At 29.0% G+C, this 13,347-nt stretch overlaps 1 protein-coding gene across 2 annotated transcripts; it reads left to right on the forward strand.

Annotated features, from left to right (window-relative positions):
- Positions 1-8,286: 8,286 nt before the first annotated feature.
- On the forward strand, positions 8,287-11,401 carry LOC100240925 (subtilisin-like protease SBT3.6). Of its 2 annotated transcripts, XM_002277316.4 has the most exons (3): positions 8,287-8,576; positions 8,699-8,796; positions 11,001-11,401. In XM_002277316.4, exons 1-3 carry the CDS (start codon positions 8,383-8,385, stop codon positions 11,099-11,101), a joined length of 393 nt encoding a protein of 130 aa, XP_002277352.1. In that variant the 5' UTR covers positions 8,287-8,382; the 3' UTR covers positions 11,102-11,401. The 2 variants fall into 2 exon arrangements, with proteins under 2 accessions (XP_002277352.1, XP_059590686.1); XM_059734703.1 differs by having other exon boundaries at positions 8,289-8,576; positions 8,699-11,401.
- Positions 11,402-13,347: the final 1,946 nt, after the last annotated feature.

Genomic DNA, 13,347 nt, shown 5'->3' on the forward strand with positions numbered 1-13,347 from the left:
TTATAAATTTCTAATATTAATGAAAAAAATAAGGATTTTATGTGAAAATAATAATAATAATAATAAAATCATTCTAGATTAATTATTTTCCATAAATTTTTTATATTAATTGGTTCACTATTTGATTTTTTAAAATTATTAAACTCATTAATGAATCCAATGCATTAAGTCGTGTTTAATTTTGAGTTTATTTTCCTAGTAAAAAAAAATCAGAAAATAATGATTCTATATAAAACTGAAATAATAAAGTATTTTTAGACCAATTTTTGTCCATAATTTTTTTGTATTAATTGGTTCACTATTTGAATTTTAAATTATTTTTAAAAATTAATAGACTTGTTAATGATTCAACATATTAAGTTTTGCTTAATTTAGAGCTTTTTTGCCTAATAAAAAAATAAAAAAATATGATTATATATATAGAAGAATCTAAACGAGACGTTTAAAATAAATTTTGGTTTATGACTTACTAATGTTATCAAGTTTCATCACTTTTTAGTATTAATTAAATCGGCTTTAGATTTCAAATTATTTTTAAAAATTAATAAATTTTATGTATCAAGTACAGTTTGATTTGAAATGTATATTCTTAATGAAAAAAATTAGATAAATAAAAAGAAATTAAATAAAGTATGTATAATTTTGTAGACCCCTCTTCGACAAAAGGATATTTTTTGGCCACCCGGAAAAAGCTGGGCATTTTTTATTTGGAGGAGTTTTGGGCCGGCTAATTCTAGAGGAGAAGATTTCGGGAGCAAAGATTGGAAAAGAGGAGAGTAGGTTTTTGTTTGAAAAAAAAAACCCATTTTTGAGAGAGAAGAGAAAGGAAGTAGAACAGAGGAAAGGGAGGTGGAAGTTGGACGCATTACGCTCGAGGGGAAACTTACTAGGTATGGTCACTGCGATTTTCTTGTTTCTGGTTCTTTCCACTATTTTGTTCCATTTTTTGTTGATTTTTTTGCATTATCCTGTTGATTAGGAGTGGGCATTGAGGGTCAGATGCTTGTTCCGACTGATCTCTAAGTTGCTTTGATTGTGCTATAGTGTGTTCATTTCTTCTTATTTGGTTTTGTTGGGGCTAGTTTGATTTTGTATTGGTTTCTTTATATGATGTTTGCAACTGTGTTTTCGGTTCACATTTAAAATCCATTTTGTTCGTCCCACTTAGTTTTTCTAGCTCATCAATTGCCCATGAGATGAAGCTATGACTAATGGATTTTTTTTAGTTATATTTATTCTCGCTCTGTCTCTATTTCCCTCCCCCTTTTTGTTTTTCCTTGTTTCTTGCTTGCAATGGAGGACAGTCATTTTTTCTGAGGGGTTAGAGTGAGATTATGGGCTTTGAGTTTTACAAAGAAACAAAGGGCAAGAAAAAAAGGTTTGGATAGGAAGAAACCAGAGAGCAACAGAGAAGGAGCAAAACAGAAGAGGAGCAGAATCAGAGGTGCACCTTGAGATTTGGTTACGAATAACAGAGGATGCATGGTGGCTTTGTAGGTTTATGGTTTGTTTGCATGCTTTTTGTTGTTGATATATTCACTGCTCTGTTGGGTATTCTTTGGACTTAGCTCGACTCTGTTTTGTTCTCATCATGTGTGCATTTTTGAAGTGGATGGAAATAAGTGACACCTGCCTTATGTGTGATGAAGAAATCAGTGTGGTTGGTTTTGGCTAAGATAAAGGAGACAACTGAAGTATTTTTTGGGAAAAAATTTCAAGATGTTGTGATTACCGTGCTCAGTCTGATGACCTCCTCACCCTTCAAAAGCTACTTTAGGGCAACTCTTCTCTCTTCAAGTATCGAAATCCTGTTATGGTATAGACACCACTTCGTGTGTCTCCTGGTTTCAGCAATGTTGAGATTTTTTTTGTTCAAGGAGAGGGTAAAATGCGATGGCTTCTTTGGTGAGTTCATCATGACTCCATCCTCCTCTTCCTCATCCTCATCGTCATACTGGATGTCATCCACGGTTAAAGACAACGTGAAAGGCAAATCCACCACAGCGGCAGCACCGGGACCTCTGTTTCATGGCCAAAGCAAAAGCTGGGGCTGGGGCTGGGCATTCGCCAGTACCATGAGAGCCTTGAGCAAGCCATCATCGTCCAAAGTTGAATACAAAAATGCAAGGAAAAGAGACATTACACCCAATAAACCCAACTTGACTGCTATTCCTTCCTTGCTGGCTATGAGAGGCTAATACATGTTATTACATTTTTTACTCAACATCACTCTTCTTCCTCCACTCGATCCCCATGAACTTTTCTTCCTTCCTTTCCATGTGCATGAATTCCTATGCGCATGGCTACCCTCATCTCTCCAACCTTACCGCACTCGTTTCATATCCATCATACCCATCATCCTTCCCATCTCTGCTAGGCCATGCATGGCCATTTAAATCTCTTCAAAGTTATCAACCCCCATCATCCTGTCATAACCTGATCACCACACCACACTCACCTGTTTAGCTCATCTCATATACCATACTCACCACCATCTTTCATACCTATCAAACCTAACTCTCAAACCAATCATCCACCAAACTTTCCAACCTCCACCTCATGGCAACCTTAGTTTGCCGACTCTACCCAATTTGATCCCACCTGTTCCACCCAACAAGTGCCTAATGCCATCCCGAATTCAAAGATTGTACAATGTGTAGAGAATGACTGTGGATATTCCCATGAAGCTCAGCAACTACCATCTAGGAGCACCCCAGAGTTTTGCCCGAAAGACATAGAGCATGCCTTAAGATTGGAAAAGCGAAAGATGTATAGTTATCGTGCTTATGATTTGATGTTCTTGCATTTCAAAATCTCAAATGAAGTGCTTGATCATCTAAGCGAGCATTGAAAGAGATTATGGAAAACTTGTCAAAAAGAAGCGCATTTTGCTCAAATCAAAACCAATAGTGTTCTAGAAACAGAGTTGGATCGCGGTGACAGTCCTCATGCAACAAGAAGGAGGTTGCAACTTGCCTCCATTTTCTAGCTGAAAATAGCTCCCAATTCCCGCAAGCCATAACCTTCAAAAAAATCAATTTCGAGGCTACTGCACTAGGCTACTCAACAGATCTTTAACCTGCAAATAATCAAGTATATGATTTGGAGACGTGGGTGAAATTGATGGAGAAGGAAAGGAATGTACTGGAAGTTATATGTCTTATATATTCTTTGAATTTGATGACCATAATGAAGCTGCTACTAGACCCCACTTGTAAAGACTGCAGCACTGTGATAACCTTGAACGAAGATGCGTTTCCCAAAGACCTTAATGATTTCGCTGACACCATAAAGGATGAGCATTGTTCTGATGATGACACCATGCATGGCAACCCCTAGCCCAAAGGGCCAAGTGTTTGGTCTTTTTAATTCTTCATCTTTTAATGTTAAAAATTTAATTTTTATAAAAGTTCAATTCCCCAACAATTTTCCAAAATTCCAATTTTTAAATTTTTTTTTTTTAATCTCATTCTCAAATAATTCTTCAAAATTCCAATTTTCAAAACTTTCATTCTCAAATAATTTTCCAAAATTCCAATTTTCAAAGGTGATTATTAAAACTTCCATTTTCAAATAATTTTTCAAAATTCTAATTTTCAAATTTAATTTTAAAAATTTCATTCTCAAATAATTCTTCAAAATTCCAATTTTAAAAACTTTCATTTTCAAATAATTTTTCAAAATTCTAATTTTCAAATACTTTTCCAAAATTCTAATTTTCAAATTTAATTTTCAAAACATTCATTTTCAAATAATTTTTTAAAATTTCAATTTTCAAATTTAATTTTTTTAAAATTTCATTCTCTAATAATTTTTCAAAATTCCACAATTTCAATTTCCAAATTTAATTTTTAAAACTTCCATTTTCAAATAATTCTTCAAAATTTTAATTTCCAAATTTAATTTTTAAAACTTCAATTTTTAAATAATTTTTCAAAATTCCAATTCTCAAATTTAATTTTTAAAAATTCCTTTCTCAGATAATTTTTCAAATTTAATTTTCAAAACTCCCATTTCAAATAATTTTTCAAAATTCCAAATTTTAAATTTAATTTTCAAGACTTCAATTTTCAAATAAATTTCAAAAATCTAGTTTTCTTTCAAATAGTTTTAATTCCACTCCTATTTTCAATTTAGTTTTTTTAAATTCTACAACTTTTCATCCTTTATTAGGGTTTTTGGTAAAATAAAAATATCATTTTTAATAGACTTGCTACCTTTCCCTTCAGGTAAGCACTTTCACAAATTTTCTTTGATTTTCAAATAATCTTTTGTTTCTCTTGATTTTAAATAAGTATGAATATGATTTTCTTAATTCCAAAACAATGGAATTTGTGGGATTTATTCATGTAAAAATCAATTAGGCTTTGGTAAGGACCCTACATATGAGTTTTCTCTTCTAATTGTCAATTGTTATGGTTAATGAATATTGCTTGATTTTTGTCTTGTTCTTTCATATGCATGTGATAATTTTATACTTAAGCAAACCTTATTGCCACGATAGCATTTTATTACTTGCTTCCAAAGTACGTTCTCAATCTCACTTTGTTTATTTATTCGTTATCATGATTTGCTTTTGATGTATGATCATTTTGGTATCCATTGATTTCCTAGTTAATTGTCATATTTGTTTCACCTTATTTAGTAGTGACCCGTTTTTAGGGGCTTAGAGGGGTGTTATGGTCTTCATCGTACCTTCTCAATAAGTAACATTACCTCTGAACCTAAGTTTGCTTTTTCACAGATCATCTTTTTCAAATAAGGAGTCACACTAAGGGTTTTCTTTCTTATTTTGTTTTCCTCTTAAAAAATAAAACAAAAATGAATGTCAACTCCAAGTATTTTTCAAAAAATCAAATTTTCACCAAATAAATTAAAAGCAAGTTTGCTATTGAGTGGGAACGCATCGTGCGAAAATGCAGGGTCCATAGATTTATAGGAAGATAATATTTTAAGATTTTTTTGTATTGGTATTATATCATGGGAAGAGAAAGAAACTGATTTCATATTTTATTTTATTTTATGGTTTTTAAAGGTTTTCAATGTTTTCCTTTTATTTTTTAAAACTAGTATAAACAACTTCTAATTATTCTTGTTCTCTAAAAATTGTTATTTATTTTACTTTATTTTTAAAAACTATTTCTCAAGAACAATGGTTGAATAATATTATGAAAATTTTAAAAATAGTTTTCTGTTTTTAAGAACAAAAACCTATTTTTAAATCATATGATCAAACAAGCTCTAATATTTTATTTTCATATATTTAGCTTATATATTTTTTTTAGTTAATTCTTATTTTTAACATTTTATTTTTATTTTATCTTTAACTATAGGTAAAAATTTTATTCGGTTTTTATTGGTAATAAATAAGAAGATAAAAGGGTTTTGACAAAGAAAGGCTAGATTGATTAATGTAAGTATTTACTGTTATTAACCTCGAGGATAAATGCCCATTTTTATTTGTTAATTGAATTATAAGTAGTGTAAGGTAATATAACCTTTTAAAAAATGAATAGTATTTTTCCAAATTATAAACTTAGAGCTTTGCTGGGAGAGTATCCCAGCAAAGTTCACATGGAGTCTTCTTGTTGTTGATCTTTTGAGATATATATTAAAAAATAATATTAAAATATATCTAACTTTAAAATATTTTTAAATTTGTAAATTCTACTTTTTAGTTTTTTTCAAAGTAATATTTTAGCCATAAACTTCTAAATATTTTTCAAATTTATATAAATAAATTTCATTTTAAATAATTGAGTTTCTATTTTCTTTTCTTCTTTTTTTTTCTAAAATAACACTATCAATTTTTTTTTCCTTTCATTTTCATTTCTTTCTTCTAATTCATTATATATGAATTTTATAATAATTTCTACTATTAGAATAGTCTTTGAGAAATTTTACGAACTTATATAAGAGTTCATTTGATAGTAATTTTAGGAAGTACTTTTAACCTAAAAAGTATTTTTAAAAAAATTTAAATGTTTGCCAAAATTTAAAAAATACTTTTAAAAATATAAAAAAATTACTTGTAGTATTGAAAAATCACTTCTGAAAAAGAAAATATTTTTATTAAAAACATTTCAAAGAAAAACACTATCAAACACACTTTAAATTTTTTCATGTGTATATGATTTAATTATTAGCATGTGCATGATACAACCCGTGGAGCCACTTAATACTTTTTCACCCTATTAAGACTCTTTTTATTTGTTTTTAATTATGGGTCAGTCTTATGCTCGAGCTTTTATTTATTTTTATTTTTAGAAGGAAAATATTAATTATTTTTCATTTTTCTTAATATTTCTCCATTTCTATAGAAAGGTCTTTTTTAAAAAATAAAAGTGTTATATCATTTTTAATAAAAATCAAATTTTTATCAAGCCTAGTTTAGGAAAATGTATGGAGGGCCTTCAATTTATAGTAATGTGGTAGAATTTACTTATACTTAAATTATATTATAAATATACGAATTAATTAAATTTAAAAATAATAAAATTTAGGATTAAATATTTAGGTGGCCTTTGGACACTTTCTATTTTTATTTTTTTAAAAATAGATTTTTTAAAAACAAAATATAAGAACTTTAAAAATCTACCATGTGTTTTTTAAATTTTTCAAAATATTAAAATTTTGAAGATTCATTCAATTTTATAAAAAAACATTTTCAAGTATATAAGCTATCAAATTTCTATATTTTATATAAAACTTTCTATTTTAAAATAAAAAAATAGAAAATAAATGGAAACATGTACTTTAATGTTCACTATTTCCCAAGGTCAAATTTTTTTTTTTTTCTTATTTTTACAATTTCTCCAAAGAACCTTGTTGAAAAATTCTTCCATTTCTTCTAGCAATTTTTTTTTTCTTATTTCAACAATTTTTTTCCTTTAAAGAATCTTCTAGAAAAATTCGATTCTTCCATTTTGATTGCCAAGTTTCTTTCTAATATCGCCATTGTCATCCCTAGTGCTACCTATAATCCCTAGTGTTAAAACCACTCTTAACAGTCCCCCCTCCCCCATTGATCAGCTTAACATGTCAAGCATGTTCCCTAAAATCCTCATTAGGAGTGACCTATATGGACCCCAACAAAAACTCTCATTTTCTTTGCATCTTGGTCTAAGTTTCATTTCTTAGGTCTAATGTCTTATTCCTTTATATTGTATCTACCTTTATTCAATCTTCAAATTTAATATATGAAAAATGCTAAGCAATAGAATCTATACAACACCTAACTTCAAATTTGATTTATTAATGTGTAGTCAAATTTTCATTATTGGATAAAGATATAGAAAAATGAAAAAAAAAAAAAAAAAAGTGTATAAGCAAATGAGATCATTTTGCCATATGATTTTTTTTTTTTTCCAATTGGCTACCAACTTTTTTTTGCACAATGGGGACACATGCCTCCCATTGTTTCTATTTATTTTGATTTTAAATGTTTTTATAAAATTTAAAACCTTTTTTTGCTAATGTTCTATATATATATATTTACTATACATATGTTTTAGATCAATTAGCGGGATTTTGGGCCCATACAATAATAGTTGCTTACTTATGTCATAATTTGAGATAAAAGTTAGAAATCTAACTTATTTAATAGAATACACTAAAGTATTGCATAGCAATGTAACATTAGATCTCAAAGATGGTAAGTTTTTTTCAAATATTCTATATAAATTTTTACACAAAATCAAGATAATTACCTTTTAAAAAATTCTAACAAATTGATTCGTAATAAAATCAAATCTCAAGTTTATTTTTTAGGCAAAAATTTAAAAAAAAATGGTAGTATATTTTGATAACATATTATATAACAATAAAAATACATTTAAAAAAAAATTAATTGTCAAAACCATTATGGATTTGATATCTAATAATAATTTTTAGGTACCTAATAAAAAATATACCATCAATTAAGTGATATTATGTAACATTTTACAACGTAGATATAATATTAAGTGGTTACAATCTTGTGTTTTAAGATTTTTTATAACAATAAAAATACATTTGATATCGAATTTAAATGATAAAAAATACCGTATATTATAAAGATTATAAACGTTTCTTAGAATTGCGATCAAATCAATAGCAAGTAATTAAAAAAAATCACTACTTTAAGCTATCGTGGAAGTTTTATCTAAAGGGCTTCTAAAAATTAACAAACAACCTTGACCTCGATCAAAATTGACCCAAACGCGTGTTGCTTGGGAGGACGAGGCCGTCAAGCCACGTTAGGACACGCAGGACGCATCTATATATGGAAACAGATGAGACTATAAAGATGCCTTAGTCCTTAAGTCTCGCATAAAAAGAAGTCCTAATCTATTAAAATTCTTCTACATATAAAACAGAGCCGGGCGGTCTGTTAGAGACAGAATGCTGAGAAGAAGTCTGTCATCGTTTGTCTTGGTAATATCGGTGTTGATCTCCTCGTCCGTAGCTATGGCAGAAGTCTCTGGAGATGGAGATTCATCGTCGTCTGCGGCCGTCCACATCATTTACACTGAGAAACCCCTCAACGAAGAACCCGAAGCCTTCCACCTTCGTACACTCTCTTCCGTTCTCGGCAGGTCTGTTTGGTTTCCCAGAAAAACCCCCAATTTTGCTTTCTTTAATTTTTTACCGCCCTCTTTTTCTCACCGTCCAAACTGATTCCTGATTTTGATTGCTCCCAAATTTTCAATGGTTATAGCGAGGAGGCTGCCAAGAAGGCTCTCATATACAGTTACAAGAACGCCGCTAGTGGATTCTCCGCCAAGCTGACACCCGAGCAGGTTTCGCAAATCTCAAGTGAGTGTCTTGTGTTGCTACTGCTTATGGAATTGTTCAATTCGGCTGGATTCTTGAATGATTTAGGGCTTTTTTTGTTCATTTCTGATGATTTTTTTTTTGAATAATTTGGGGCTTGTTTTTAATTCTTGGCGAATTGATGAAATTCATTCATATATTGTGTTAATTTTGAAAATATTTAGCAATCCAAAAGCATAGATACACATGTTCCTACCTGTTTTTCAGAATTTTTTTTTGGGGAAAAACTTTCCTTTATGAGATACTGTTCAATGAAGTTGGACAAATCCGAGGCCATGATTTCTGATAAAATTAACTGATAAAAATTCTCATTATGATAAGAATTTTTCAGGTTGAGTGAGATTTGGTGGTTTGGACTGGTGTTTGGCTTGAATTCTGAAAACATGTTACTGCATTTTCCAAAACTTTGAAAATGGAAGGGCCTAAAATTTTCAGAATTTTGTCTCTGTTGTTTCCTTTTTCTTATAAACAAAAAATAGAAATGAAATTGCATAGAATCTGAAATTCCAATCCATCCTTTCTCCCTTTTGTACTATGGTGCATGATCCTTATTTCTCATACTTATGTTGTCCCCTCTTCCTCTCTCTTTTGTCTTTTACAAAGTTTGTTCTCATCAGATCATGAAAACAACCCCCTCCCCAAGGAAATAATTCATACCAGAATTCCTCAGCCTTCTTAAATTCAGTTTTTATAGTATTAGTTTGGTTGGTAGTTTAAATTTCCTTGGATGATTCAAAAAAAAAAAAAAATTCTTTGGTTTACCATCTTATACTGATATGCATGATTCTGCCTTGGTTATGCATATATTATGAAAGGGTTCTTGAGGTGAAATCCTCATCAGGAAGGACTTTGCTTCTTGGAAAATGAAGGAATTTGTAATGCTTGTATTTTCAAATTTCAATTCTACCCACATTTGCAGGAGAATTGTTCCTTGGAATCTATGTTCTTTTACTAATTGCTGGTTGTTTGGGGTTGGAACAATTTTTTCTTGTAAATCCCTGCTAGTAGAAGTAATGAGATATTTCTATTTGAATTTTTTTCTATCAGTATCAACTATTGCATTTTAAGGAGCTATTAACCCTATAAGGTACACCTATTTGTTGGTTGAATTAAAGGGATTGTGCATATAGCTTTTCTGATAATTGAATTCCAACGCCTAAAACATATACGAGTTCGGTAATTTGCCCTTTTATTGCTGACAGTGCTTTTGCAGGACAATATTCCTTTTTATCAATTCCTCTTTTCTAAATGCTAACCCTTGTACCAGAATCCAGATGCATAGGTCAAATTTGGAAACTCTTCCTTGAAACAGTTTTCTATTTTAGAAGATAAAATAGTTTTCCAACTCATAAAATTGATATGCTTTTGACAGAAAACAAAATTTTGAGGATTTGTTTTAAAAATAGGTTGTTTTTTTTTATGATTTTAGGTGTTTTGAGGTATTTTTGTGGAATGTTTTGAGCAATAATTGAAAAATATGGGAAGTACTTTGAAAATTTTTGCATTGCACTTAAGTGTATAGGACTTTGATAGAGAATAAATCAAAAACTATTTTTCATTGTTGAGTTTTTAAATAGAAATTTGTTCCTGAAAATAATTTAGATTTGTTTTCAAGAACTGATCTTAAAAACTATTTTTTCAAAACAGTTTTTGAAAACGCTCATAAATAGGCCCATAATCTGTGCTATGACATTTCCAAAGAAAAGAGAACCATAGTGGTGTCATGCAATTACAAATTGGCAGGAAGCCCTCTAACTTAATTTTCTGCCAAATATCATTCAAGCCTGAACTCAACGCCCTAGGACTTGTGTGTCCGGCCCATCAGTTGAAGTGATATCTGATTCAAAAAGAGCATGCTTTTTAAACAAAATGGTTGTACAGTTTATTTTGACGTGCATGATCTTACCTAATAAACGAGCCTTAGGCGTATCTCAAGCGGTAAGGAATGGGGTGGGGACGTGGGTGTTTACAGGTTGAAGTACCAGACAGACCCCATTGCTGTGAATGATGAAGTGTTGTTTCGATCCTTGCCAGTATATTGTTGTAACTGTTGAAGCTTGATTCTAAATCATCTGTTAACATTTTTCGGGGATCTCATCCACATTATATTACCTGGGACTGTTTTACATATTTTGATTGCAATAATTCTTCTATCTCATCCACTAATGATTCTTCTATTATGGCAGCACTACCTGGTGTTCTTCAGGTTGTTCCAAGCAGGACTCTCCAGCTGCATTCAGGACCTGGAATGCTCCATTCAGGACCTGGAATCCACAAGAAGATGTAAAACACTCTCGTTTCGACCAAAATAACGATCTTATGTTTTAGATCTATCTATTCCCTTGTATAAATCAGGTGATCTATGAGGCTCTTGGATATCATGCACTCCAACTTAATAATGTTTTGGATCTATGTACCTGTTCCAGTACGAAGTTACTTATGTTACAGTAATCAATGGCTTCAGTATCATGGGTGTGCTGTGAATTTGGGTTGTTTTAATGTAAGGATTTGCAGAATTTGGATGGAGATTGAGACCTGAATTAAACCCTAATTAAATAATAATAATAATTTGGTCCTGCTTGGTGAATGTTTCGAATATCTTTTAACTTGTTATAGTGTAACTTGGCTGATTAAAATCTGGATTCCTGCATGGCTATATTTGGTTTGGGTAATGGAAAGTAGTAAGAAAAGGAAAAAAAATGTTTAGGAAAAAGGAAAAACTTTGAAACAGAATCAAATATGATTGAAATTAATGAAAGAATTATGTATTTTTAATTATATAATTTTTATATGGAAAAGTTAAAATAAGTTAAATAAATTTGGGGAGAATTATCTTTTGGAGGTAGATGGGCTCCCAAATTAACAAAAGGTCCATACAACTCTTCAAATTGAGTTGAAGGATACGAAATAGTAACGGACAAATATACCCTTTAAGAACACATATAAAATATTTTATAAAATTAAGTTAAATAATTTTTTTTAATAATTTTTTTTTTCAAAAATACTAAATTAAATAAAAGTAGTTTTCAAAAATATTAAATTAAATAATTTTTTTTTCAAAAATATTAAATTAAATTTTTTTTTTCAAAAATATTAAATTAATTGTTTTTTTCAAAAATATTAAATTAAATTAAAGTATTTAAAAATATTAAATTAAATATTTTTTTAAAATATTAAATTAAATAAATTTATTTTTAAAAAATATTAAATTAAATAAATTTATTTTAAAAAATATTAAATTACATAAAAGTATTTTTTAAAAATATTAAATTAAATCAAAAATATTAAATTAAATAAAAGTATTTTTCAAAAATATTAATTTTTTTCTCAAAATCAACAAAGGGCATTTTTGGAAATACTAAAGGATGATATCCTTCAACTCAATTTTCATATTTTCATTGTGTCTTGAGCTCAATTTGAAGAGTTACATAGACCTTTTGTTAATTTGGAGGTCCATCTACCCCCAAAACATAATTCTCCCATAAATTTGAAGTGATATATATAAATAATTTATTATTTTTAAATCTATGTTTTATTTTTATTATTATTTTGTTTTTTTATCTTTTTATTTTTTATTTATATTTTTTTTCCACATTCTATTTAAATTGAACTACCATTGGTGGATTGCTATAATAAGGTAAGGAGTGACAAAATTTGATATGGTTTGTCGATATGATTTAAATCTAACACGCTTTTTACAAGTTTAGGTCAAGTGTAAATGAATTTGGATTAAATTTGTGTCAATTGATATAACCCGTTTAATAAATAAATAGTTTTTGGGTTAATCTGTATAATACGAATTAACTTGTATTGACCTATTTAATAATTCAATTGATTAATCAAATTATAAAAAATAAATATGTCAATTGAGTCATAAATATGTTCGATTAAGATATTAATCATATATATATATATATATATATAATATCTAACCCAAACTGATTATTAAATAAGAGAACCTGAATATTAAATGGTTTAAATGAATTACACAATGTGTTACATATAATTAGGTAATATTTGAATTTATATATTTGATGTGATTATTATTTATATTGGATTTAGGTTGACCAATGTAGTAGAATATCTAGACTTGAACATAACACAAACACGATTTACTAGCAAGAATCTCAACCCCTACGACAACCTTTTAATTTTTAGGTGTTATGAAACTAAGTTGGTGATTTGGATTGTATTTTAATTTTGGGGTTCTAATTCAAATGAGAGCAAACATGTAAATTTTTCTAACAAACTAGTGGTTGGACTGATCAGAAGCTTTATGCTGGCCAATTCAAAGGTCGAATTTCTTCCTTTCTGAATTTTAGGTTATAAAGAGAATTTACGGGGAGGAAATCCATCGAATGTCATGAAAAGAAAATAGAGAAAAAATATAAAAGAAAAAAAAAGAAGAGAAAGTTTGTTTTTAGAAATAAAATAAAATATTGGCGGAAATAAAAATAAATTATTTTTATAAATTTTTTAAAATTTATTTTACTTATTTTTCTTGTTCAATATAAAGGTTATGCTATGTTTGGT

Source organism: Vitis vinifera, chromosome 18 (genome assembly GCF_030704535.1).
Source record: "Vitis vinifera cultivar Pinot Noir 40024 chromosome 18, ASM3070453v1".
Lineage (NCBI taxonomy): Eukaryota > Viridiplantae > Streptophyta > Magnoliopsida > Vitales > Vitaceae > Vitis > Vitis vinifera.